Raw genomic sequence first — 26665 nt, 5'->3', positions numbered from 1 at the left:
GATGTCAATGCTAAAGACAAAGATGGATGTACCCCTCTTCATCTGGCAGCCAGTAATAATTGGAAAGAAACTGCAGAAATTCTTATTTCAAATGGTGCAGATATCAATGATAAAGACAAAGATGGATGGACACCTCTTCATTGTGCAGCCAGTAATAATTGGAAAGAAACTGCAGAAATTCTTATTTCAAATGGTGCAGATGTCAATGCTAAAGACAAAGGTGGATGTACCCCTCTTCATCTAGCAGCCAGAGAAAATAGCAAAGAAACCGCAGAAATTCTTATTTCAAATGGTGCAGATGTCGATGCTGAAGACAAAGATGGATGTACCCCTCTTCATCTGGCAGCCAGAGAAAATAGCAAAGAAACTGCAGAAATTCTTATTTCAAATGGTGCAGATGTCAATGCTGAAGACAAAGATGTATTTACCCCTCTTCATCTGGCAGCCAGATATAATCGCAAAGAAACTGCAGAAATTCTTATTTCAAATGGTGCAGATGTCGATGCTGAAGACAAAGATGGATGTATCCCTCTTCATCTGGCAGCCAGTAATAATTGGAAAGAAACTGCAGAAATTCTTATTTCAAATGGTGCAGATGTCGATGCTGAAGACAAATATGGATGGACCCCTCTTCATCTGGCAGCCATTAATAATTGGAAAGAAACTGCAGAAATTCTTATTTCAAATGGTGTAGATGTCAATGCTAAAGACAAATATGGATGTACCCCTCTTCATCTGGCAGCCAGTAATAATTGGAAAGAAACTGCAGAAATTCTTATTTCAAATGGTGCAGATGTCAATGCTAAAGGCAAAGATGTATTTACCCCTCTTCATCTGGCAGCCAGAGAAAATAGCAAAGAAACTGCAGAAATTCTTATTTCAAATGGTGCAGATGTCAATGCTGAAGACAAAGATGTATTTACCCCTCTTCATCTGGCAGCCAGATATAATCGCAAAGAAACTGCAGAAATTCTTATTTCAAATGGTGCAGATGTCGATGCTGAAGACAAAGATGGATGTATCCCTCTTCATCTGGCAGCCAGTAATAATTGGAAAGAAACTGCAGAAATTCTTATTTCAAATGGTGCAGATGTCAATGCTAAAGACAAAGGTGGATGTACCCCTCTTCATCTAGCAGCCAGAGAAAATAGCAAAGAAACCGCAGAAATTCTTATTTCAAATGGTGCAGATGTCGATGCTGAAGACAAAGATGTATTTACCCCTCTTCATCTGGCAGCCAGATATAATCGCAAAGAAACTGCAGAAATTCTTATTTCAAATGGTGCAGATGTCAATGCTGAAGACAAAGATGTATTTACCCCTCTTCATCTGGCAGCCAGATATAATCGCAAAGAAACTGCAGAAATTCTTATTTCAAATGGTGCAGATGTCGATGCTGAAGACAAAGATGGATGTATCCCTCTTCATCTGGCAGCCAGTAATAATTGGAAAGAAACTGCAGAAATTCTTATTTCAAATGGTGCAGATGTCAATGCTAAAGACAAAGGTGGATGTACCCCTCTTCATCTAGCAGCCAGAGAAAATAGCAAAGAAACTGCAGAAATTCTTATTTCAAATGGTGCAGATGTCAATGCTAAAGGCAAAGATGTATTTACCCCTCTTCATCTGGCAGCCAGATATAATCGCAAAGAAACTGCAGAAATTCTTATTTCAAATGGTGCAGATGTCGATGCTGAAGACAAAGATGGATGTATCCCTCTTCATCTGGCAGCCAGTAATAATTGGAAAGAAACTGCAGAAATTCTTATTTCAAATGGTGCAGATGTCGATGCTGAAGACAAAGATGTATTTACCCCTCTTCATCTGGCAGCCAGAGAAAATAGCAAAGAAACTGCAGAAATTCTTATTTCAAATGGTGCAGATGTCAATGCTGAAGACAAAGATGTATTTACCCCTCTTCATCTGGCAGCCAGATATAATCGCAAAGAAACTGCAGAAATTCTTATTTCAAATGGTGCAGATGTCGATGCTGAAGACAAAGATGGATGTATCCCTCTTCATCTGGCAGCCAGTAATAATTGGAAAGAAACTGCAGAAATTCTTATTTCAAATGGTGCAGATGTCAATGCTAAAGACAAAGGTGGATGTACCCCTCTTCATCTAGCAGCCAGAGAAAATAGCAAAGAAACCGCAGAAATTCTTATTTCAAATGGTGCAGATGTCAATGCTGAAGACAAAGATGGATGTACCCCTCTTCATCTGGCAGCCAGATATAATCGCAAAGAAACTGCAGAAATTCTTATTTCAAATGGTGCAGATGTCAATGCTGAAGACAAAGATGTATTTACCCCTCTTCATCTGGCAGCCAGATATAATCGCAAAGAAACTGCAGAAATTCTTATTTCAAATGGTGCAGATGTCGATGCTGAAGACAAAGATGGATGTATCCCTCTTCATCTGGCAGCCAGTAATAATTGGAAAGAAACTGCAGAAATTCTTATTTCAAATGGTGCAGATGTCAATGCTAAAGACAAAGGTGGATGTACCCCTCTTCATCTAGCAGCCAGAGAAAATAGCAAAGAAACTGCAGAAATTCTTATTTCAAATGGTGCAGATGTCAATGCTAAAGGCAAAGATGTATTTACCCCTCTTCATCTGGCAGCCAGATATAATCGCAAAGAAACTGCAGAAATTCTTATTTCAAATGGTGCAGATGTCGATGCTGAAGACAAAGATGGATGTATCCCTCTTCATCTGGCAGCCAGTAATAATTGGAAAGAAACTGCAGAAATTCTTATTTCAAATGGTGCAGATGTCGATGCTGAAGACAAAGATGGATGTACCCCTCTTCATCTGGCAGCCAGTGAAAATAGCAAAGAAACTGCAGAAATTCTTATTTCAAATGGTGCAGATGTCAATGCTAAAGGCAAAGATGTATTTACCCCTCTTCATCTGGCAGCCAGATATAATCGCAAAGAAACTGCAGAAATTCTTATTTCAAATGGTGCAGATGTCGATGCTGAAGACAAAGATGGATGTATCCCTCTTCATCTGGCAGCCAGTAATAATTGGAAAGAAACTGCAGAAATTCTTATTTCAAATGGTGCAGATGTCGATGCTGAAGACAAAGATGGATGTACCCCTCTTCATCTGGCAGCCAGTGAAAATAGCAAAGAAACTGCAGAAATTCTTATTTCAAATGGTGCAGATGTCAATGCTAAAGACAAAGATGGATGTACCCCTCTTCATCTGGCAGCCAGAGAAAATAGCAAAGAAACTGCAGAAATTCTTATTTCAAATGGTGCAGATGTCGATGCTGAAGACAAAGATGGATGTACCCCTCTTCATCTGGCAGCCAGATATAATCGCAAAGAAACTGCAGAAATTCTTATTTCAAATGGTGCAGATGTCGATGCTAAAGACAAAGATGGATGTACCCCTCTTCATCTGGCAGCCAGTAATAATTGGAAAGAAACTGCAGAAATTCTTATTTCAAATGGTGCAGATGTCAATGCTAAAGACAAAGGTGGATGTACCCCTCTTCATCTGGCAGCCAGATATAATCGCAAAGAAACTGCAGAAATTCTTATTTCAAATGGTGCAGATATCAATGCTGAAGACAAATATGGATGTACCCCTCTTCATTATGCAGCCATTAAAAATAGCAAAGAAACTGCAGAAATTCTTATTTCAAATGGTGCAGATGTCGATGCTGAAGACAAAGATGGATGTACCCCTCTTCATTATGCATCCAGATATAATTGGAAAGAAATCCTTAATTCAAACAAGACAAGACTGTCAAGTTGAATTTCGTAAAGGCAAAGGTTCAAGAGCGGGTCGCCATATTTTTCATTTATTTATTTATAATAATAAAGACTCATATTTCCAGACTATACTTGTTTTTAGTTTTATTTTTGTTACTTTTTCGTTTGGGAATACTAATTTGAGTTCTGCATAACATAAGCCTGTATATAAATGAGGATTTTTTGGATAAGTTGACTCGACATTTTCTGAAATTATGACAAATCCAGATATACCAGGTTCCGAAATGTCGAAATAACACCCTCTTACTTGCATTTGCTTGCTATTATAAAGTTTAAAATAACATCCATGGATCATGTTATTATAAAAACTTCAATTATTAATATAGAGATTATTATAAGTGCCAATTAATATATGGCATTCATTTTTGAAGTAATGACAAAAAAATATTTGATATTTTGGTGAATAAGATGTTCCTTCATGAGATGCTTCAGAGCTAGTTGTAGATATGGACAAACAGTTTGAAAATGTTGAATATGAAATGTTTGAGCTATAACTACACTTACAATAATAGAAATTTCTGATCTTAAGCTTTGAATATGAAATATTAATTGATTTAATATTTATTTTACCATATATCAAATCAACATTGTTGAATCCTTTGTTATTTTCATCACCACTTGCAGTTATTGTTGAATCAAGAACATTATTGATATATGGAGATGAAGTTGAAACCCAAATTTCACAATAAGCACCAGAACCTGATGAATCAGATCCAAAACTGCAGATTCTGTATTGAATACATTCTCCTTTGTTTAATTTGATGTATACCGACCCACCCTTATCGTTAATGTGTCCACATTTATGAACTATACTTGTTTCAATGAGAAATTTGAGCCTGTCGCTTTCTGTATCTGTGATGCGAACTGCACCAACAGTATTATGAGAAATAAAAAGACAACGAGAGATATAATAGCTTTGTTCTGCAACAATATCGAGATTTTCTGATTTACTCTTGTATGAAATGTATTGAATAAAAGAATCATAGAAATCTTTCCACTCATGATGAGAAAAAGGAATTGGGCCAGTTTTTTTGATGAATCTACCAGATGTTAATATCACTATTCAAAAAATATTTATGTTGATATAGGATGTGGACACTGAAAGACAAAGAATGTTTTTTCATTAATTTTTTAGATAAATTTTTATCCAAAATTGCTATTCACTTTTGTGGTTTTTGCATATAGAATGTCTCGCACCATAATGGACTGTTTTTGGGACACTTTTGAGATGATATTCAAAATTTTGAATGTGGCATAAAATACAATTTTATATAAAACTTTTTATCTTATTTATAGCACTGATACAAAAATCTTCTTCATAAATTTTCTGAAATTTGAGTCCCAATATTGAGAGATTAATTGAAAAGCGTGTATTTGTATTTTTATTCCTCCAATCAATAATAATCAATGTATAAAATGAAAAGATGCTGCAATTTCGAAACAATTAACTAACCACCAAATGTTATAGAATGAGAAGGATAACATCTAATAGGGGAAAAAAATTAAGATAACCTATATGATGACGATGAGATTGTATTATTATTTCAATATATCCAGAATATGTAGGGAAAAAAGAATGAAATTTGCGTTTTCTATAGTATTTCGCTGAAAATATAATGATATGCTTGTTCTCATTAGTCCAAAAAAATTCAGAGCTATGTGTTCTTGATACATACAATCTAGATAAGTCATTGTAAAAATCATGTAAAATTTTAAACGGTCACAATGTCTAATGAATTGATTTCAAAGCTTCGAAAATTACAAAATGATTTTGAGAACGAAAGCATGTTGATATATGGTGATAGAGGTAGAAAATCATCAATTGTACCATCAAAACCAACAAATAAGAAAACAAAGAAGTCTAAAACAACGAAAAAAGCATCATCAAATCAAGATAACTTATATGACGACGATGAGATTATCTTCACAAGTAGAAAAAGAAATATAGTTGCTCTTATTAGACAAAGTTCTCCAAGAAAATCAGAAAAAACAGTTCTAAATTTACCTTCAAATAATGGAACAATTGAATCCCAGTTTCAATTGTTTATGCTTGCGAAAAAGTTCGAAACTCAACGTGATTCGAGGAAAATACGTAAATTTTTCAATATTTGGAAAAGTCGAATAATAAATTCACTCTTGAAAAGAGATACACGAAATTCAAGTAGTAACAAGGGATCTATTGGGCAATCCGGGTCAAAAGGTACGCTAAAATTTTCTGCAGCCCAAAATTCAGTTTCAATAGAAAACAAAAAAGGTTCCAAGAAACAATCAAGACCTGGATTGTACGAAAAAGACAAAAAGAAATCGAAAAAGACTAATTTGGTTACAGAAGAAGTTCAAGCAACTCCAATTTACACAGATTCATCAGAAGATGACGATATTTTAGTTGCCTACACTCATGAGTTAATTGAAGAAAGTAAAAAAGTTACAAAGAGTAAGTTAAGTCAATTAAATAAATCATCAGATTCAGATTTTGATAATATTCCAGAAGAAAAACCAAAGAAGGAGATCAAAATACAGCAAACTCAGAAAAATATTCAACAGAAGCCTGCTATTAATAAGCCATTGTCTACAAATAGCGATGATTCAATTGATGAATTAATTTCCAACGTAAAAGACCTTGTTGCAAAGAAACCATCTCAAGTAACCGTGACAGCAAAAGCATCTCAAATGTATTTAGACGATGAAATTGATGAAGGCGATAATTTAGAAAAAGATCTTGCTTTGCGTTCTGTTCTTGAAGCTGCTAGACGTCGCCAAGGTGCAAGGATGATAATACAAACAGAATTTGATGATAAGGAAAGCGATGATGTTGATAAAGAAATCACAGAAAGAAGAGTTAACAGAATCTCTTCTCCAAAGAAGCAAAGTCCTGTACCACAAGTAAGCAAAAATGATAGCCAGTTAGATATAGAATTAGATATTGCTCAAATGAGGCAAAACAAACAACAAAATACAAATATTGTATTTAATAGCTCTGATATTGAAAAAGAAGTAAACGAATTAAAGAAATCTAAAGAGTTTAAAGCAAATCTATCTGGTTTATCATCTCCAATTCGTTCTCCAAAGCAAGAATCAAAAATTAATCCTAAATTCTCCTCTCCTATAAGATCTACCAAACAAGAAACAAAGATTCCTTCTAATGTATCATCTCCTATCAGCTCTCCGAAGCAAGAATCAAAGAAAGTTTCAAATATTCCATCTCCTTCCCGTCAACCAGCTCCAAGAATAGAGTTTATGCCTATCCAAAGTTCAGAATCTGAAGATGAAGGCGAAGATATCCACAAATACTTGAATGATTCGGCCGATGACGAAAACGCAGATTCTGAGCCATCATTTGAAGAAGAATTCAAAATTGGAGCTTATTTAAAGCAAAAAAGAGCGGAATTCCAAAATAACATTGATAATGACGATTTGATGATGACAACTCGGATCAATTTAGATAACACAGAGATCCACCCATCGCCAATAAAGAGTGTTTCGAACCAAACTCCTTCAAAACTTTCTCCAACTAAATTAAATTCAAATTCATCGAATGAAGTGACAATTTCACCGATGAAACCATCAAGAATGGACATGGTGAGCAAGAATAGCAACTTATTGACCAATTCTGAGGAAAATCTTTTGAAATCTCTTTCTCCAAAACCAAAAACTCAAGAAACAGAAGAAGAAAGTGAACCAGAGACATATACAATTAGATCTAAAGTCCCTGTTCCTATTGATGATGAAGCTTCTGAAGAAGAAATTCAAAATCTAATTGCAGAAAGCAAAGCAAGAGGAATTGCTCAGACAACAATTACTAATAATGGTGTTGGATGGAGTACTGAATCAGAAAGTGATGATGGATTTACTTTTGCTCCAAAACAAAGCGAAAATACAAAAATTCCATCATTAAAGAAATTAAGCTCTGATTCTGATGAAATCGAAGAGTTTTGTGTTAAAAATTCCAAATGGAATGCAGAAGAAACAGATAAAAACGAAACAGAAATCAAAACTTCTCCAAAACCTCAAAAATCTCCTCAGAAAAGCACAGTTCTTGAAAACACCAAATTAGAAATCAAATCTCCAACTAAAGAAGTCCCAATTTCCCCAGAAAAAAAAATTATTTCGAATCCACCACAAGAAAAAACAGAAACAACAGCTTCTGTGTTCAGTTCTCCTGTTAAAACAACTCCTCCTCCAGTAAGAACTAAAAAGACTTTTGATTTTGCAAGAAGTGATTCAGATGAAGAAACAAAACCAGATAATGCCATTGCTGACTTACTAACAAAGCCAATGCCAAAGATTTTATTCAATCCTGAAGAAGAAGACGAAGAATTTCTTAAATTTGAATTAAATATTCCAAAAATTGATAAAAAGGAAGAAAAATCGCCAACTTTATCAAGTTCTGGTGAATTAAAGAAGGAAAATAATTCAAATACAATTCTTCCTATCAATGCATCAAGTGATGATGAAAATGATTTATTGAATTTAACTATAGAAGCGGCTGCATCGGATTCTGACCATTCAGAACATAAAAATGAATCGAATATAAGTCAGAAAGAAGAGATTGATAAAGTTATTACCCAAATTGATGATGAATTAAACAAATCTTCAGAAAATGAAGATATTGTTTTAGAGAAAGACCATGTCTTTGATTACCAAAAGATTAAAGACTTACTGAAAGATGATGACAAAGATGAAGAAGAGTCAATTCCAAGCATTGACATAGATAAGAAATATAATGAGCTTATGAACATCGAATTATCCGATTCCGATTAATTTTTATTTATTTGTTTTAAACATTGTTCTTTTATATGATATTACGAAACTTTCTTTTATCAAATAAGTTTCATTCACAAATATCGATATAAAATATTACGTTATTCAATCATTATTGTAGTGCGTTGAAGTTTTAGCTTATATGTTAAATATAATCTAATGGTGACGAGGAATAAAATGAAGATTTCAAAATTCAATATTTTTCCTGCTCAATGTATGGATGTTATGAGCCAATAATCTTTCAACCATGCCTAAAGTGAGTCTATATTCGTTTCATATGAAAGCCATGTGAGAATCAAAATGTCTTGAACTATTTTTCCTAAATGTTAGTCACCGTTACGGTTTTTTCTTTGGGGGCGAGCTTGCGAGCCCCCAAAAAAAGAAAAAACCGTAACGGTGAGCTCACATTTCGGCATAGTTTAAGTCTAGGTTTTGCATTTTAAAATGTTTGTTACCTTATCTTCTTTCAAAAAGTGGCAAAAATTTGTTTGAAATTTGAAAAAGATATTTTTATTTGCATAAATGACATTCAACTAAGCTGTAGCATGATTCTTTTGCATGCTCTAGTTTTTTTCTCAGTTCAATCTCCTTCCATACTCTTGCTTGTACCAGTAAGATCGCACCAAAATTCTCAAAAATTAAGATCTCCAAATTTTATGTCCAACTCCAATTATCAAACGCCCTCATTAACGCCACTCATAGCCATCTTTCATGCATGAGAAATCGTTATGAGAAGATTTTTTACGGCTAATTATCTGATTCAATTCAGATCAATATTCAAAGCCCCATTATTTATTTATAAATCCTTGTTTGTCGCCTATGCGAATAAAAATTCTTTTTATATTTTAAGGGTCCACTGTAAAAATTGAAAGTCTCTCAAAATTGAGAGGCGATTTGCAAATAATCGTTATCGTCATTTTTCGAAAATCCACTTTTCCTAGTGTTCTGATTAATATTATGTGAATACAACAATGAAGCATATGTTTCAATAAGATGGTAATATATTCTATCACTTCAAATCTAATAAAAATTGCAAAATCAGTGAGTTTTATAAGAACATGATTTTTTCGAATTTTTTGAGAGAGGGTCAAAGTTGCTATTTGTCACTTTTCCACAAGAATATAATGGGGAAAAAGTTATCATATAGTTGATCTCATTCACTGAAGTGAGAGATGCATGTAGTGTAATGGGATAAACAGTGGGATTGCTGCTCTAAGTCCTAGGTTCGAGACACATTGGCTTCATTTTTCTCTTTTTTATTGACGTAAACTATTCAATTTTTGTGTTCTCCATTCAAATTTCAGAATTTTTTTTTGCAGATTTCACGCTACATTCGAAGTTACCTTTTGTAACAACCACCACTGCCTACGAAAGACGAAAGTGTGTCACGATTTCACCCGGAAATCCGACGGTTGTTTAAGAGTAAGCACTTTTGGCACCTACTCCGAATTTTTTCGCTTTTGGATGCGTGTTTTGAAAAATAGATATTTTCGAATTTTAATTTTATCTTAAGTATAAGTTTTATATTAGGAATTTTTTTGACCTATTTCCAATCATTAATTCCAATGTTTTTCAAGGAATTTAATTGAGAAGAAATTAGGAATTTCGCTTTAATGCCATTACAAACTAATATTATGATGCATAATATATATATTTATTGAGGCTAATGCCGGGATATCTTGCATTTAAAAAAAATTCAAAGAATTGACAATTGGATAGCACAAATTTAATTCCCTGGACAAAGTATTATTGTTTATATATTCAAACCATTATCCTTAGTTTAGATATGTTGGCCAAAAATTTTCGTGTTATTTTTTGTGTTTAAGCATAAATTATGTATTGACTTATGAAAAATAAGCATTTTATTCATTATCATAAAGATATACCATAACAATTGATAAAATTTTTTAAAAAAAATTGTGTATTTTAGTGGGTATTATTCTGGATAATGCCAATTTTTACAAGATTTAATATTAACCATATCAATAGCCGACTCAATGTAAAAATTTAGATATTATTTTTTCATTAATCAAACTTTGATAAATTTTAGTATAATGAACGATTTTGTTTCGTGTATGATACAGAAATGAAAAGCTTAATTAATATCATTTTGCATTTTTTAAAGGATGTTAGAGTACATCTACATTAAAAAATCAGATTTGAACTGCGATACTGCATCAAATTGATGCATATCTAATAAGAATCTCAAAAGAGTAAAGTTAATTTTTTTGTGTTTTTTTAAGTTTTGGGCCTTAGTAAAACACCATCTCGAGCAATATTTTTGGGGCGACGATAGACCTTATTTGGCCTTACAGTGGACCCTTAAACAATTTTTTTCACTTTGGAAGGAGAAAGGTGACTAACATTTTAAAAATGCAAAAACCGACTAAACTATTTCTCAATTCATTTCGTTTGCACCTCAAAAGCGATAAACTTTACGTGGTCAATTGCACAATCATTAAAAACCGTTATTTAAATGAACCCCTGCTTATTCGTGATAACATGTCAACATGTCGGTAAATTTGAATCTTCTATCGTAATTGAGATAAATTTAACGATAGAAGATTTTTTTGCCCAGAAAATATGAAATTGTATTACGAGCTTCCTTTCGATAACCCAGAATGTCATGATATGACTCAACTCATAGATAACACCAAGGAAGAGTTAATGGAATTGTTTAAACCAGCAAAACCCAATATCTTCCAACAAATTTATCGATTTTTATGTTTCATTGTATTCTTAGGTCCACTTAAGATCGTTGTAACATTCATAGCTTTCGGTATGTTTTATGTAGCATGCGGAATTGTCCCATATTTTAAGTCCCGCTTCCAGAATAATAGGCAATATAAGAAGTGGGCTCAAAAAGTGATCAAACCATTCGTGAGACTTGGCCTACTTTCATTCGGAATTGTGAAAATCAATGCCTCGGGTGTTCTCCATGAAGATTCAAGAACAATTATTGCTAACCACCTTTCATTGATCGAAACGCTAGCCATTCTTTATCAATTCCCAGTTGCATACCTTGCAGCTGAAAATTTATCCAAACATACGATCATCAAACGTACAAAAGAAGTTTTTGAATTTATTTTCGTTGATCGTAGCAATGAAAACGCACACATATCACAGCAATTAGTTAACATTGCAAATGATCCTTCTCTTTTACCAGTTCTCATCTTCCCAGAAGGAAAAGTTACAAATGGCGACGCTTTGGTCGGTTTCAGATCAGGAGCCTTCGTAGCAGATACCCCTGTTCAAGCAGTCACAATCCGTTTCAGACAATACCTTATGCCAAAGGAAATCGCACAAGTTTCTTGGAATGAAGACAACTGGTGGATTTATTGCTACCAAGTCTACTGCATTCCATTTATGACTCTTGACATGAATGTTTTGGAGCCACTTAATTATAAAGGAAGAGAAATTTCTCCACAAGAAAAAGCCGTTGAAGCTGAACTTCAGATTGCTAACGCTTTACATACAAAGCCATACACAATGACAAACAAAGTCCTCTTTTCAAAACCAAATGCTGATTAAATTTTTTGTTTATTTTTATTTTTTTATGTTGCTTAAACTGAATATATCTTATTTTAACATTCTTTTACCATCAGAACAGTGTATAATAGGATGATCCAACTCAATTAATACAAGATATCACTATCAATATTAATATGAAATATGTAAATTGATGTGTAAATTCTATTATATTCTTGAACAATTAGGTTTCTTCTTTGTGTTGACCTGAGAATTGCATTATACAAGACATTTCAACTGATAATATTTGTTAATGAGCATTAAATCTATGGAATTTGTTTTAACAACATGGAAAGTATCATCTAATCCTATCTTCATACTCGTTCAAACTCCAAAAAAATTCTATAAATAGAATTTTGAAAATCATTTTTTAGATAATAAATCTAGTTTTTTGGATTTTGGAAATATTTTGGAAAAATAATCAATAAATAAATAATTTTTAATTTGATCGTATTCATAAAATTTCTCATTAAATATATAATATCTTCAATTCCTAAGTAAAAATAAATATTTGTCACTTTTTAGAATGAGCGAAGCTGATAATCTTAAAGAACTGGGTGTTGTAGAAGACCCAGATCAGTCAAGTATGGGCAGACGCATTGAGTGGATGTCTAGAAGACAAACGTTAATTACAATTATATTATTTGCTTTTTGCAATATTATTTTAATTATGTTTATGATCTTCAGTCCACCATTGTTCATTACCCAGACCAAAGAGTTTACTTCTAATATAGATTCATCGGCATCAAACAAATTCCAATTTAAATTCAAGAATTTGAAATATTTTAACAGTTTTATCACACTCGACTTACGTTTTAATCAGACGTATTATGATGTTTACCAACCAAACGACACACATCCAGTCAAATTATTAACCAGCGGAAACTTCAAAATAGGAAATACAATTATCGACACAATTCCAATAAATGCAAGAGAATACAATATTACCTTTAATAAGGATGTAAATATGTCCGATAAATTACGTCTTCTTGTTAAAGGTTATATCAATTTCGATACAATTGATTATTCTGTAGCAATTACACAACCACCAGGCTATAATCTTCCAGGAGAATTTATTTGGAATTTTGCAGAGCCTTCATATTCCATTTTGTTATTCTTCTTGAGGCTTGTTTTTTGCATTTTATCAATTTTCATTTATATTCGCCTTCTTCTTTCAGATGCCAAATACGACAAATCAAATATAATTATCAAGATGGTCTTCCAATTATCCTTACTTCTCGTTTTCGCATGCGATCCATTCTTTATTTTAGCATATCTCACACAGACACCTTTCTTCAACTTATTTGATATCTGCGTCTCATTCTTTACTTTTACATACACTGCATTCGTGGCTTTGATTTCTCTTTCCATGAGAAATCTCAGATATAGAGATTATTCGAAGATTTGGATCATTTTCCATTATCTCCCATTCTTCGCAACATTTATTTTCTTTACAATTAACTCATCTTTCAATGTTATTCAAGTTAATAAGGATCCGATGTCAAAAGTCACTCCATTATTCCTTGGCTTTGGTATTCTCAAGTTCGTTGTGGCCGGTGTATACTTATTATCCATAGTAATCCATATTTTCTTGTTCAAGACAGATATACCAAACGAAAAACCAGCTTATTCCTTAATGAGCCTCATATTCTTTATCACAGTATTATGTTGCGAGCTTTACAATGTCTTAAATCCATATTTAGGAACAGATTCGGCCGCTCAATCTTTCACATTGATTGCAACAGCCATTTATATCTTTTTCTACCTCTTCATTAACTGGCCTGTTGAACCTTCTGAGATTGCAAACCCAGATGTTGAGGCTCCTTTGGATCCATCAATCCAAATTGTTAATGAATAATTTCTTTTCAGATATAATAAACGGTGTTTAATACATTTCAAAGAATTTTATCTTTTTTTACCTTTTTTCATTTTGAATTTTTTAAAAATTTTCTGAAAATAACAAGAATAGACATCCTTTTATATGATTTATCTTACTTTCCTTTATAAACTACTAACATTATCTATCATATTAATTGATGATTGATCCAATTGATGATCCTTCAAATTTGAAACTTTATCTACCAAAAACAGAAAACGCTATTGTTGATGCATTTGAAATGGCAGTTGCTTCCTTTCAAGTTGCATCAAAAATCGAAGGGGCAAAATTTTATATTCCTCCGAATGCAGAAATATTAAATACAAATAACACGAAACCTGAAGATCCACCATCATTACAAACTAATAATGAAAATTCTTTGGATCAATCCAATAATCTGCCAAAATTTAACATTTTAGATAGAAGGCCAATTGATAAGCCAGTACAAAGTCAAGGACAAAAACCTCGTCCTGTCCTAAAAGAAAAGTCAATGCAGAAAGAAAACAAAACAGAGAAAGAAAGAACAAAATCACAAGACAAACAACAAAGCTCAAAAACTAACAAATCAAACAGAGAAGAGAAGAATACAGATACATCTGATACAACAAAACCAAATTATCCAAACAAATTATATATTCCTTTGACGAACGCTTTTCCATCAGAGCCACCATCAATGCAATCACATTCAATAGATCAGCAAATTACATTTCCTCCTCCGATTCCTGTTGAAACAGATCCGATACGAAATCATATGCTTCACGCCTGGTATTGGGCTGGATACTATACTGGTTTAGCAGATGCACAACGAAATCAAAATAATTTACCTCCAAAATAATGGATTTTACTTTTTTTTGAGTTAATTTCTTGCAGAAAATATTAATTTTAATGGATATATCTAATAACTGGCATCTAAAACAAAGTTAATATAAAACAGATAAAGTCCATTCGAATTCTGGTCATTTAAAGAGAGATCCATCCTAGATTATTCCAGATTTTAATGAAATTGCTCTTAAAGTTATTATAGATTTGGTATGGGTACTGTTTTCCACTAAGCTATCATAATAATGGCCTTTTTTAACCATCAAAAGTTTCAGAAGTAAATTTTCCATTTTTTTTACTTTTGAGAACCTGGTTTATCAAATAAAATCTAATCGAGAGAATGTATGCCTATATCTATGGTTATCAATTGAAAATTTATCAATTGTAACTCCATGAAAAGATTGAGTTATAAGTGACACTCGAAAAGCTCTACAGCATGTATTCGGAAATGGAAAACAATTTTGGTATATCAGAATAAACTTCAATATTGCATCAAATTTTGATAATTTTTTATTTAACCCAAATATTCTTTTGAAATCAGAATACACATATTTAATGGATATGTTAAACGGAACATATTTTGATTTATGCCTGAAATCGGAAAAACTGCCTTTTTTCAAAAATTGAGAATATTTTCCTTTTCAATTTCAACTTATAAGATAATAATTATACAGTACTTCAAACAAATTTTTAAAGTCGGATTGAATTCAATGCACTACCACAAAAATTCAAAGCAATTCAAATTTGTGGTACTCTGAAATTTTTTTGATTAACGTCCTTCGATATAAAAGATCTGAAAAATCTATTTGTATTATGGGTTTGAAAATTAAATTTCAAATGTTTTTCTAAAAAACTCTGATTTTTCACTACATAATCGATCTTTAGAGTAAAATAATTGATATTCATTCTATTAAGAAATAACAAGGGGGTGAAGTTAAAGTTCGAACAATTCGAGGTCATGATCAGTGAAAGCATCATCAAAATCATATGGTGTATTCTGTAATTGCATATTTCCTATACCAGGAGTATTCTGATTACTATTAGGATCTATTTGACCAGCAGGTGGCGCTACATTAGCATTTTCTGCTGAATTAATACTTTTCATTTTTTCTCTTTGCATAGCAAGCCATCTATTCTTACAATTAGTATTTGTTCTACCAATGAAGAATGTGGAGATCTCTTTCCATTTTGTTCCTAACTCTTTAACTTTTTGATTCAAAAGTTCATCTTCTTCATGCGACCAATCCCCATTATTCACTGTTGGACAGAAATAGTAATTCCATCTATCTTTGCATTGCCTGGCATTCCTATTGTACATTAATTTTGCCACATTATCCCAATTGACGCTATATTGACCTATTAGCAACTTATATAACTGTGCATCTTCTGCAGCTGTCCACTTCTGATGCTTAAACTTCTTTACTTTTCCAGTGCTCTTCTCATTATTCACTTTCTGCATTTAAAAACAATGAAATAATTGAGATAATCTCTTGATTCTCAATAACCGAAATTTTGTCTCAATTTTGGCTAAAAGTTTAATTTTGAGTAGATGATTGTTCATTTTATTGTGAGAGCCCTTCATCGTGTTTTATTCAATTATTGATATATGTTCCCAATTGATGACCAAGCATTTTCAGAGTTCTAACGGGAACCAGATGCAGTCATCCAATTTCGCATCCAACCCGGTAGATTCCACTTCCCTATTATATGGTCATCCCATAAAATCTTCCTGATAGGGAATCATTCAATTATTTTCATATTTTATATTATTCGAAATGATTTTTAAATTTTATTTTCGAAATAGTAATTTTCCATGTCATCATGCAATAAACAAGTTATTACCCAACGAAATATCTGTATATCATTCTAAAATATATATTTTTTTAAGGGTGCACACGAGAGGATCATGTAAACTTCAGAATTTAGAACCTTATTTTTAGGCATTATCTTGGCTACCTATTTAGGCTCGAAAAGCAAAAAATATCAAAAAATACAACTTGACTCCATTATGACCCTTTCATGGAGGTAGTTTTTATCCGCTAGTATTTTCCCTTTGAATCTCTTTACAATTCGAAATCAAATTCAAACCTCAGTAGAAGAAAGGAAGAATCGACTTACTACGGTTGTAATACGAATAAATACATATATTTAATTATTTTTATTTACATAATAATTGTTTGAAGCTCATATTCCATCAAATTTTTAAATAAAAACATTAAAATGTTGAAAATGTTCATATATTTTAATAGGGTTTTGGCACTTTATTGAGGAATTACTACATACATAGTCGAACTGAACTTGATATTTTGAAATTTAAATTATTTATCAAAATTAAAATTTAACTTGAAATTTATAATTATTTAGTCATATTTTGCATAATTCTAAGTAGATTTTGTAAAAAATCAAGAAAGAAAAATTTTAACGTGCTTTATTTTTTCTTTTTTATAATAATACATATTATTATATAATTAACATATTCATAATGTTTCACCCTTTCAAAAATATAATCCTCCTCCTCTCAAATAAACGTACATACGGGTGGCCTCTTTTTTCAAAAAATTAAAATTTGAAATTTTGGGCTCAAATATTAGAGATTTTTTCAACCTTCAACGATATATGTTGTCTATATCAGACCTCCTTTCTTTTTGATACTTAACATTGTTCCTAAATCTTAGCCGTTAAGGCTGTTCTGAAAATATTTTTTTTTCGAAAAAATTCGAAAAAAATTTTTAAAATTCAAAAATCCCTTAATTCCTGAGGATTTTGGAAAAAAGTTTTTACATGAACATGTGTATATTATATGAAGTATATTGATAAGGTAAAAATCAAATTTTATTGCATATTCATCGAGAAAATAAACTAACGAATCCCTCAAAATTGAGAGGGTAATCCTCCTCCTCTCAAATAAACGTACATACGGGTGCACCCTTAATGATATATAATTATTTGTTTCGAATTGATTTCTAAGAAGTAGTTTATCAGCGAAATAGTATGCGATAGAGGAAAACTCCGATATCTGAATTAAATATTACCATCTTCCGTATTTCAGCTTATTTTTTTGTAACGCGCATACAAACATGGACCATGAGAGCTGTTTTAAGACACCTACGATTTTCAATGAGAATGGTTGTTACACGGCTTAGTTTTTTTCTAAAATTTCGCATTTTTTGAATAAACTCCACCATAAAAGGCAGCACGTTACCTAATTTTTCTTACTTCCCACAAACCTCTAGTTTATCCAATTCAATCAGCTACAAACTTTTCATAATCAAGAACCATCCATCAATATGCTACAGAAAGATGTCAAAAATATTCTATTATCTATTGCCTGCATATTGTCAATCTTCCTAAATATTGAAATGATTTGATTTTTATTTTTTATCAGTATATACATGTTTTTCTTGTACTAAATGCTTTTATATAAACAAATTAATCATCCCCTTGAATTAGTTATAATAAACATAGATTCATGATTGAAATGCCACAATCATTATATATTGTTCAGTTTTTGATCTTCAACAGGTCCCATAGACAGTCCTAAGCAGGGTTTGAAGTTTCTCAGATATGAAATATCCTTCCTATTGAAATTGACGAGTCAGTACTGTAACTTTCGCGATAATGATCTAAGCAACACCAAAGGAGTCTTTTCATTTCCAAATTTATGTCAGAAATATTCTCTTTCAAAATTTACAAAAAATTCATTTCTCCCTCTTCTCAATTATTGAACCGTCATTAAAATTTTTTTTAGATTGGCATGAATTACAAAGTAATCTTACTTGGTGATTCAACAGTTGGGAAAACATGTATTGCCAATGTTGCAAATCTCAATATTTTCCCAACAGATGCTAATCCTACCGTAGGAGCAAATGTTTTGACACTGAGTTATCAGTATGGATCAACAGATATCAAATTAACTATATGGGATACTGCAGGACAAGAAAAATACAGATGTCTTGCTCCAATGTATTACAGAAATATTAATTGCGCAGTTATCATATATTCAATACTTGACAGAAAAAGCTTCGAATCAGTAGATTATTGGTTAGATAGCCTTCAAAGAGAACTCGTAAGTATGCCAATATTATATTTAGTCGGAAATAAAACAGATTTAGCCGAACATCGCGAAGTCAGGGAAGAAGAAGCTCAAGAATATGCACTCAGAAATAATATGACATATTTAGAAGTTTCTGCTCTTAAAGATCATGAATCTGTCCATGGATTATTTGAAAGAATTTCCAAATCCGCAAAAACTCTTTTTGATGAAAGAAATGCTAAAGTCACACCAATATTACTTGAAGAAAAGAAGCAATCAAAATGCAGTTGTTAATTTATATCATTTTTTCACTATTTTTTGTTTTTTTCTCACCAATTTTGTATACATAATAAAATATAAATCTCTCCATTAAGTTCAATCAGTGAATTTGTTTTCAATCACAAGAAAAATTTCAAAAAAATTATATTTGAAATTAGATTTTTTACATACATACATATATAATCTAAAATAAACAAATCTCATCTAAGGAAAGTCGATCTTACCTTTGCATCAAAACCTGAAATATCAATTCCAGATTTTTCAGAAGCTGCTTGGGCCATCATCAACCAATTTTCCATAGTATCAGCCTCTGATTTAATATTATCGGCTGTAGTTGCGGCCAGGGCAAGTTCTTCATCAATTGTCATCAAAAATGAGGAAGTATCAGTAGCTGCAGCCCTTACGTCTTCATTCCAGTGCTTTTCCATGGCCTGGAAGATGGCTGGTGCGTAGTATGGGAAGATTAAATTCTTCATTCTTGCGACAAAATCTGCTCCTTCGTCATTTGTCCAAATATTGATAGCCGTCAGGGCCAATCTTGGACTATGCATGTTAATGCATTCAGCAAGAATCTTAAAGAAAGGTGGAGTCAACGCATTAACTTCTTCTTCTTCCAAATTCGGTAAAATGATCATAATATTGAAAATAAACGATACCTGCTTAGGGATACTTTGTCTTGGCCAGTGTTTCAGCATTATATCAACAACAGAAGCTCCGTGTTCAGGGAAAAGAACACTCATTTCTGAATATTGTAAATCAAAGAAAGTAAAGAAGTCATGATTACATAAGGGAGCTATAATTTGCAAGAAGAAGTCAGAAAACATTGATGGATCAATGCTGACGAAGTATTGATTTAAAATTTTCATACAGGCCCAGATTCTTGTTGGGCAGAGACCTGTGGACATGAAATCAACGATTAGCTCCTCAATTCTACCTATAACGCCATGAACTACATCAGGTTTTGCCTTTAATATGTGAGTAAAGAACAAAATCAACATTTCTCGTTCTGTTCCATCGAAAGAAGCTGTCATATCTATTAATCTACGCAAAAACGTCACCGTAAATGAATTATCTGCAGGATATAATTGGAAAAATCTAATTAGTATAGAATAACCAATTGTTGGATGTAATGGCATTGAATATGCAGGGAAAGTAAAATCGTCGAGGTACATTTGCTCTTTTGGTACAAAAGGTAATTTTCTTATGCAATTTGCCGCAATAATATTGACAATCATGGTTCTTAGATCTTCTGGAACATCTGCTTTATCATTATCAAGGTATTTGCATATGTCAGACATGCACTGCGACTTGAATTTGAAGATTGGCGATTCAATGTCTACGGGTTGCTCTAATTCTGTTGTGGCCACGCTGGCTTTTGCAGCGAATATAGTAACAAATTGAGGTGAAAATGAATCAGGAAGGGGTCTTTCAGCTACAGATAAGTCTGGACCATTAATTTCACTGGGGATTTGTAACTTTGATGCTAGCTTCATATTTGAGTTGTTCCTTCCTTTCTTCGGTGACTGTAGTTTTGCTTTCTGTTGAGTAGTTGGCTTTTTTATTGGTTGTTGGATTAGCTCGTGTTGGCAATCTTTGCCCAGTCACTGTTGGCACCGAGGTGGCTGGCCTCGATGCCTTTACAGGGACCTTTATTTTCCTCGAGTTAATTTTTTTTTGAAGCTTGAAATAAAAAAATTGACGTTTATTTGTTCGACCCAACGTAAAGAGTTGCAAATCATCAATTATTGAACTAAACATACATAAAGCGCATGAGTTATTCCTCAAGAATTCAATCTTATCATATAAAATTTTGATTGTTATTGAATGATTCATGTAACTTGTGCTGTAACTCATCCAATATAATGAGAACTCGACAAAATTATGCGAATCAGTTATAACGTAGTCATATTTGATGACCAATATTCTTGAGTTCATATAAATATGGTCAAAATAAAGTATTGATGAAACCACTATCTATTGCATAAGAAATATATACAAATAAAATAAGATACGCAATCTCTTACCTTTATTTCAAGTTTGCCTGTATAAAAATATTCAGATATGAAACAAAAAATACATGACACTTGATTTACTAAACATGTAACTGCATTTGATTAATACAGTGATTCTGAAGGATTCATTTCCAAATTTTGCTTTCTGAAAACCTCGTGATTTTGATCAAAACATATTTAACTCATGTAGAGAATTTGATTCAGCACCTTAATATCATAATCATTGTTGATGAATCAAAATTAACGAATTCAGAAATAATTTCTCAAAGGTTTTCTTATTTTTTTAATTAGTGATTTTAATTCCCATGTCTTCAATAACATTTCTTCAGAAACGTTTGACATGAATGACGATAGCGGTCTGTACGTTATGGACAGATGGAACTCAATTTATTTCGGTAAGCGGTTATTTAGTAAATATAGTATGATTATGGTCTAAAAACAATATTCGACACAAAAAAAATTGGGGTATTATTATTGTCGTCTGGCGGTTTTAGACGACAATGCGAATTTTCAAATAATAGGATTTTTAGCCAGATAAAGAGCTACTCCATATATCATGCGTGTTTGCATACTATATACATAGATGGAATTGATGTTCTTCCTTTATTTAGGTACCGAAACATGCTTGAAAAATCTATTTTTTAGACGACAATGATAATTTTGTCACTTTTCCAGACGACAATAATAATTTGTCACCTTTTTAGACGACAATAATAATTTTGTCACTTTTTCCAGACGACAATAAAACATCCTCAAAAAATTTTTCATCGATTTTTGACCCAAAAAAATTTCAGCAAAAAAGACCACTTTGTGAATGCTAATATATATTTGTGGAAAATTTGAATTTCAATTGACCTTTTGCAATCAATTTCCTAGATTTGGAGTTTTGATTGTATCCGCATATATCCTTAAAAACTTAATCAAATTTTCTTTATTTTCCATGTAATCATTTTTCTTTGACCATGTAAAATTTGCCCGCGCAAATTTTATTATCGATAAGATTACAAATTTCGGATTCATTCTAATTAATGATTACAGTTATTTATAGAGATGAAATAACTCTGAATTAATTTTTTTGAGATAACGATAGACTTGAAAAAAAAGTTTTAAAAAATGGATAGAGATCCGCCAAAGCCTATTCCACCATTTCCTTTTAATAATTTTCCGCCACAAATGAATCCAATGATGCAGATGCCTATGATGCAGCAGCCACCAATGCAATTTCCGCCACCTCAACCGCAACAACCTCAAATGATGAACTATGTACAGAACATCATGAGACAAAGGAATATCCCACCATATTATCTTCAAGATCCAAACTTTAGACAGAACTTCATTCAGTCAATTATGCCTCAGCAAAAACCCGCGCCATTTTATCCAATGCCACCACCTCAGCCAATGATGCAGAAAAAGAGGCCATTCGACAGATACGATGATTATGATGATGAAGAAGTCGTTGATGATGAACCATCCTCTGAAGAAGCACAATTTACTGATGAAAGCGAAGAGTCTCCAGAAGAGAACTTCTCTGAGATGAATGATGACTATGTTACATCTGATCCAGGCACAAGGAGAACAGCTGGACGCGAACACCATAGCGCTCAGAATTTCAGTGATGATGATGACACTCTTGAAGAAGAAGAGTTCGTTGAAGGACCAGCCCAAGTCGAAGAGTCAAAGATCGAGCACATTTACGTCTCCAGAGTTGGCAAAGACGACATTGAGTACCTTGTTCACTTCCAGGACCAGAAGGACTGCTTATCTCAGTGGATTCCAGAGTCCCTTCTTATGTGCCTTGATAACGCTAACTACCATCTTACACGTTTCAAACAATCTCCAGTAGATATTACATCTGCTGAAGGCAAAGACATTGTTCCGATAGCATACCGCAAGAACGATAATGTCAATGAACTTCTTTACCGCTTCACATTCGATACTAATACTCTTCTTTACTGGGATGCCGTTGATGAGAAAACACTTAACGACTTCAAGAACTCTAGACATCGCGTCGATGTTTCTGACGCTCCTCTCCCAACAGGCGACCTCCCAGAACCAACATCAAGCATCATCAATGACTCGGCCAATCAACAGTTACGCGAGTACCAGTTACAAGGCCTTCAGTGGCTCATCAAATGCTGGCGCGATGGCCATGGCTCCATTCTCGCTGATGAAATGGGTCTTGGAAAGACAATTCAAGTCTTATCTTTCTTAACTTACTTGAACAGATACACAGACTGGCACGGTCCATTCGTAATTGCTGTTCGTACCAACACATTCAAGCAGTGGTGCGAGGAAATCGAGAAATGGACAGATTTGTCCTTCATTCCTTACAGCTCTGGCCCAGCTCAGCGTAAGATCATCAGAGAATTCCAGTTCCCATTCCTCGACGATAACGGTAGTCCAATTCCAAATACATTCTCCTTCAACATTTTACTTGTCAGCTACGATGTCTTCCTCAAAGACTCAGAATTCCTCGACCAAATCAACTGGCAAGTCCTTGTTGTCGATGAAGGCCACCGTATCAAGAACTCCGAGGGCAAGAAGAACAACGCAATGAAGAAATTGAACGTAAAACACAGGATTCTTCTTACAGGAACACCAGTACAAAATACCCTTCAGGAACTTTGGACCCTCCTCAATTTCATTTCACCTGACCAATTTGAGGAAAATCCAGAATTCCTTCAAGGTGATATCGAATCTCTCGACAAAGATACATTGGAGTCACTTCGCAAGCGTATTCACCCACATCTCCTCCGTCGTACTCTCGCTAACGCCGAAAGAACAATCGCTCCAAAGGAAGAGAAGATTGCTTTCGTTTCTCTTTCAAATGTCCAAAGAGAGTTGATCAGACTTATCCAGTTACACGGCATGTGGCGTCTTAACGGCATCCAAATCGATGAATCTACAGTAGATACATCACATGAATCCGCATCCATCCAGAAAGTCTGTTGCCATCCATTCCTTATCGAAGGTGCCGAAGAATATTACACAAAGAAGTTCAATCTCTCAAGACTCGAACTTTTGACTCAATTATCTACAAAATTCGTTTGGCTTTCTAAAGTTCTTGCAGAATTGAAGCGCGACAACCACAAAGTACTCATTTTCTCACAGAAAGTACAATTACTACACATCCTTCGCGAGTTCTGCATGTTATCTCAGTACAATAACGAATTATTAATCGGAGAAATGTCCGATATTGAGAAATCCGAAGCTATTGACAGATATTCCAAGTCCCCAGACTCCTTTGTCTTCCTTATTTCCACACGCGCCGGTTCAGAAGGTCTTAATTTAACTGTTGCAGACACAGCCATCATTTTCGATCCAGACTGGAACCCACAGAACGATCTCCAAGCACAGGCAAGAGTCCACAGAATTGGCCAGACCCAGAAAGTCGATGTTGTCAGGCTAATTACCTATCAAACATACGAACACGAGATGTTTGTCAGAGCACAAAGAAAACTCGGTTTGTGGCTTGATCTTTTAGGCGAAGAAGGTGCTCCTAAAGAGTACGGAACAGAGAATACATCACCATTACCACCTCCTCCATACATTGAATCTACAATGAACATCAATCCAAACATGAATTTGTTGGAACAACTCAGTACAGTTGTCAACGATTTCAGTTTGGCCAGTTTGCCGAGATTGGAGAAACCAATGAGTGAAGTTCCAAATTACTCAGATGGAACAAGTGATGAAGCATTCCTTGCCAAGTTCCCTGTTGTTGCCGATGACCAGATCACGAGACGTGTGAAACACTCCCATTCATACGATGCTTTCATTGACAGCGCAAGAGCATACGAGATTTGGGACGAATTCAGACAAGTCGGATATGGAAAATGGGACCAAATGGCAGAGAAATTCACCGGACATTCTCCAAACCAACTCGAGAGATTCTGTCATTCAATATTAATTCTCTGTTTCAGAGCTCTTCCGCCAATGCAAATGGTCACTTTCCCATTCTTAGTCAAGAGACTCATCCACGATGTCATTGACTTTTCATTCGACATGCTCTTGTGCTCGAGAAAAGGAAAGTGGATCCACGCTGTATCTGAGGAACACGAGCTTTCCATCGAAATCTCCGCTTGCAAGCCATTGAAGGACACAATTTACGACCAAGGATACGATTACTTGACAACAATCGAATCGAAACTCATCGCGAAAACATGGTTGACTTTCAATGACAAGTCAATGTTCAATTTCGCAAAGACCGCTCCTAACTACACCCGCCGCGACAGAGAGATCTTCGAATCAATCGTTGCTGACAGATCTGATTTCGACCCATTCGATGACAGAGTGGTCGCTTTCATTAATTTGATGAAAAGTGACATCATTGCAGGTGGTCGTATCTTTGCTGCCCAACAGTTTGATTACTGGACACAGCCTGAGTACCAACAGGTTATTAACATGATGAAGAACTTCACGTTCTCATTTGAGAATCCAATTGACATGCATCAGAAGACAGGATTAGTTTCAAAGACAACTGAACAAGTCATTATCTTTGTAACTAATTTACTCAACATCGTCAGCAAGCCTGTGAAGAAACTTCCATGGCCAATTGGTCCATCATTCACTCTGTTCGATAGAGCACCAGAAGAAATCAAGTCATCGAAGGGAGCAACGACATGGACAAGTATAACAAAGAAGGATTATACTGAAATTGTCGAAAGATCGAATTGTTTGAGACTCATCAAACAAAGACTTGAAAGACTTGGCCAGTTCCCAGAAACAACAACATGGTCTAACTACCACACAAGGATTCTCTTCAATAACATCTTGAAGTTCGGTTTCGATGCAATGACATCAATTCTTTTGGACAAGAAGATCGGATTAGTCAGGATGTTGAACAAACACGACAAGAGATTCGTCGAAGGAAAACTCAAACAGAGAATCCACGAACCAGGAGCTCCTCCAGATTTCGTCCTTACACAGGAAGAACTCATGAGATTCATGAGAGTAGAAGACTGCGACTCAAAGTTCGACCAGTTCAAGATGATGAACTACACATTCGTCCCGCCAGAACAACACGTGGAATGGAACTGGGAAGCTGCTGAGGAAGAAGAGTCTGAGTACTTACCAGATGAACTCGATATGCAGCCACAGATGCTACGTAAGATAAGAAGAGAAGAGGATGAAGAAGAAGGTGCTTTCAATCCTCATTTGTTGAGTGATGATGAATAAGCTTTTTTATATCTTTTTTTTATATGCAATTTTTTAAAAATTTTTTTCTAAATATATTTTCATTTTTTTTATAAACATATAAATTTTTTTAGAATGTTTTTATACCTGTAATCACATTCCTACTGTTTTTGTTTGACGAATCTCTTGAAAATATATCAGCTCCGAAGTTTGTTGGAGAAGCAGCTATTTCTTATTATGCATCAATTACATTATCAAAATCCAAGATTGCAATCTTGAATTCATCTAATTGACTTAAAGATAACAAACTTCAGAATTTTATTTGCGCAAAGTATGCAAAGAACCGATTATTTCATTCCTCCTGCATGAGAAAGTATAGTAAAAGTGAAAGCCGTAGAAAAAGAAGAGATTGAAGAAGCAGAAAAAGAAATTTATG

General features: G+C 33.7%; 8 protein-coding genes and 1 pseudogene across 9 annotated transcripts, besides 2 other annotated features; 7 read left to right on the top strand and 2 right to left on the bottom strand.

Annotated features, from left to right (window-relative positions):
- Positions 1-1846: 1846 nt before the first annotated feature.
- On the top strand, positions 1847-3768 carry TVAGG3_0311930 (annotated as a pseudogene). Its single transcript has one exon. A coding segment is annotated over exon 1 (1922 nt).
- Positions 3769-5521: 1753 nt separating this feature from the next.
- TVAGG3_0311920 (uncharacterized protein) lies at positions 5522-8695 on the top strand (the record flags this gene model as incomplete). The annotated part of the gene is made up of 1 exon (XM_051229863.1): positions 5832-8546. One exon carries the CDS (start codon positions 5832-5834, stop codon positions 8544-8546), a length of 2715 nt encoding a protein of 904 aa, XP_051099593.1.
- A 1299-nt stretch (positions 8696-9994) lies between these two features.
- Positions 9995-10867: a mobile genetic element.
- A 195-nt stretch (positions 10868-11062) lies between these two features.
- TVAGG3_0311900 (1-alkylglycerophosphocholine O-acetyltransferase protein) lies at positions 11063-12115 on the top strand (the record flags this gene model as incomplete). The annotated part of the gene is made up of 1 exon (XM_001321865.2): positions 11130-12077. The coding sequence occupies one exon, from the start codon at positions 11130-11132 to the stop codon at positions 12075-12077; it is 948 nt and encodes a 315-aa protein (XP_001321900.1).
- A 381-nt stretch (positions 12116-12496) lies between these two features.
- TVAGG3_0311890 (transmembrane protein 181 family) lies at positions 12497-13958 on the top strand (the record flags this gene model as incomplete). Its single annotated transcript, XM_001321864.1, has 1 exon — positions 12601-13932. The coding sequence occupies one exon, from the start codon at positions 12601-12603 to the stop codon at positions 13930-13932; it is 1332 nt and encodes a 443-aa protein (XP_001321899.1).
- Positions 13959-14019: 61 nt separating this feature from the next.
- On the top strand, positions 14020-15263 carry TVAGG3_0311880 (uncharacterized protein; the record flags this gene model as incomplete). Its single annotated transcript, XM_001321863.1, has 1 exon — positions 14111-14785. One exon carries the CDS (start codon positions 14111-14113, stop codon positions 14783-14785), a length of 675 nt encoding a protein of 224 aa, XP_001321898.1.
- Positions 15264-15703: 440 nt separating this feature from the next.
- TVAGG3_0311870 (RNA polymerase II transcription regulator recruiting protein) lies at positions 15704-16228 on the bottom strand (the record flags this gene model as incomplete). Its single annotated transcript, XM_001321862.1, has 1 exon — positions 15704-16228. One exon carries the CDS (start codon positions 16226-16228, stop codon positions 15704-15706), a length of 525 nt encoding a protein of 174 aa, XP_001321897.1.
- Positions 16229-16656: 428 nt separating this feature from the next.
- Positions 16657-17697: a mobile genetic element.
- Positions 17698-18491: 794 nt separating this feature from the next.
- Positions 18492-19187, top strand: TVAGG3_0311850 (GTPase protein; the record flags this gene model as incomplete). Its single annotated transcript, XM_001321861.1, has 1 exon — positions 18524-19096. One exon carries the CDS (start codon positions 18524-18526, stop codon positions 19094-19096), a length of 573 nt encoding a protein of 190 aa, XP_001321896.1.
- A 94-nt stretch (positions 19188-19281) lies between these two features.
- On the bottom strand, positions 19282-20574 carry TVAGG3_0311840 (protein phosphatase regulator protein; the record flags this gene model as incomplete). The annotated part of the gene is made up of 1 exon (XM_001321860.2): positions 19282-20574. The coding sequence occupies one exon, from the start codon at positions 20572-20574 to the stop codon at positions 19282-19284; it is 1293 nt and encodes a 430-aa protein (XP_001321895.2).
- A 1632-nt stretch (positions 20575-22206) lies between these two features.
- Positions 22207-26399, top strand: TVAGG3_0311830 (helicase protein; the record flags this gene model as incomplete). Its single annotated transcript, XM_001321859.2, has 1 exon — positions 22207-26271. One exon carries the CDS (start codon positions 22207-22209, stop codon positions 26269-26271), a length of 4065 nt encoding a protein of 1354 aa, XP_001321894.1.
- Between the last annotated feature and the right edge of the window lie 266 nt (positions 26400-26665).

This window comes from Trichomonas vaginalis, chromosome V (genome assembly GCF_026262505.1).
Source record: "Trichomonas vaginalis G3 chromosome V, whole genome shotgun sequence".
Taxonomy (NCBI): Eukaryota; Parabasalia; order Trichomonadida; family Trichomonadidae; genus Trichomonas; species Trichomonas vaginalis.
The sequence above is the reverse complement of the archived record's forward strand: the minus strand, read 5'-3'. Positions and strand labels throughout refer to the sequence as shown.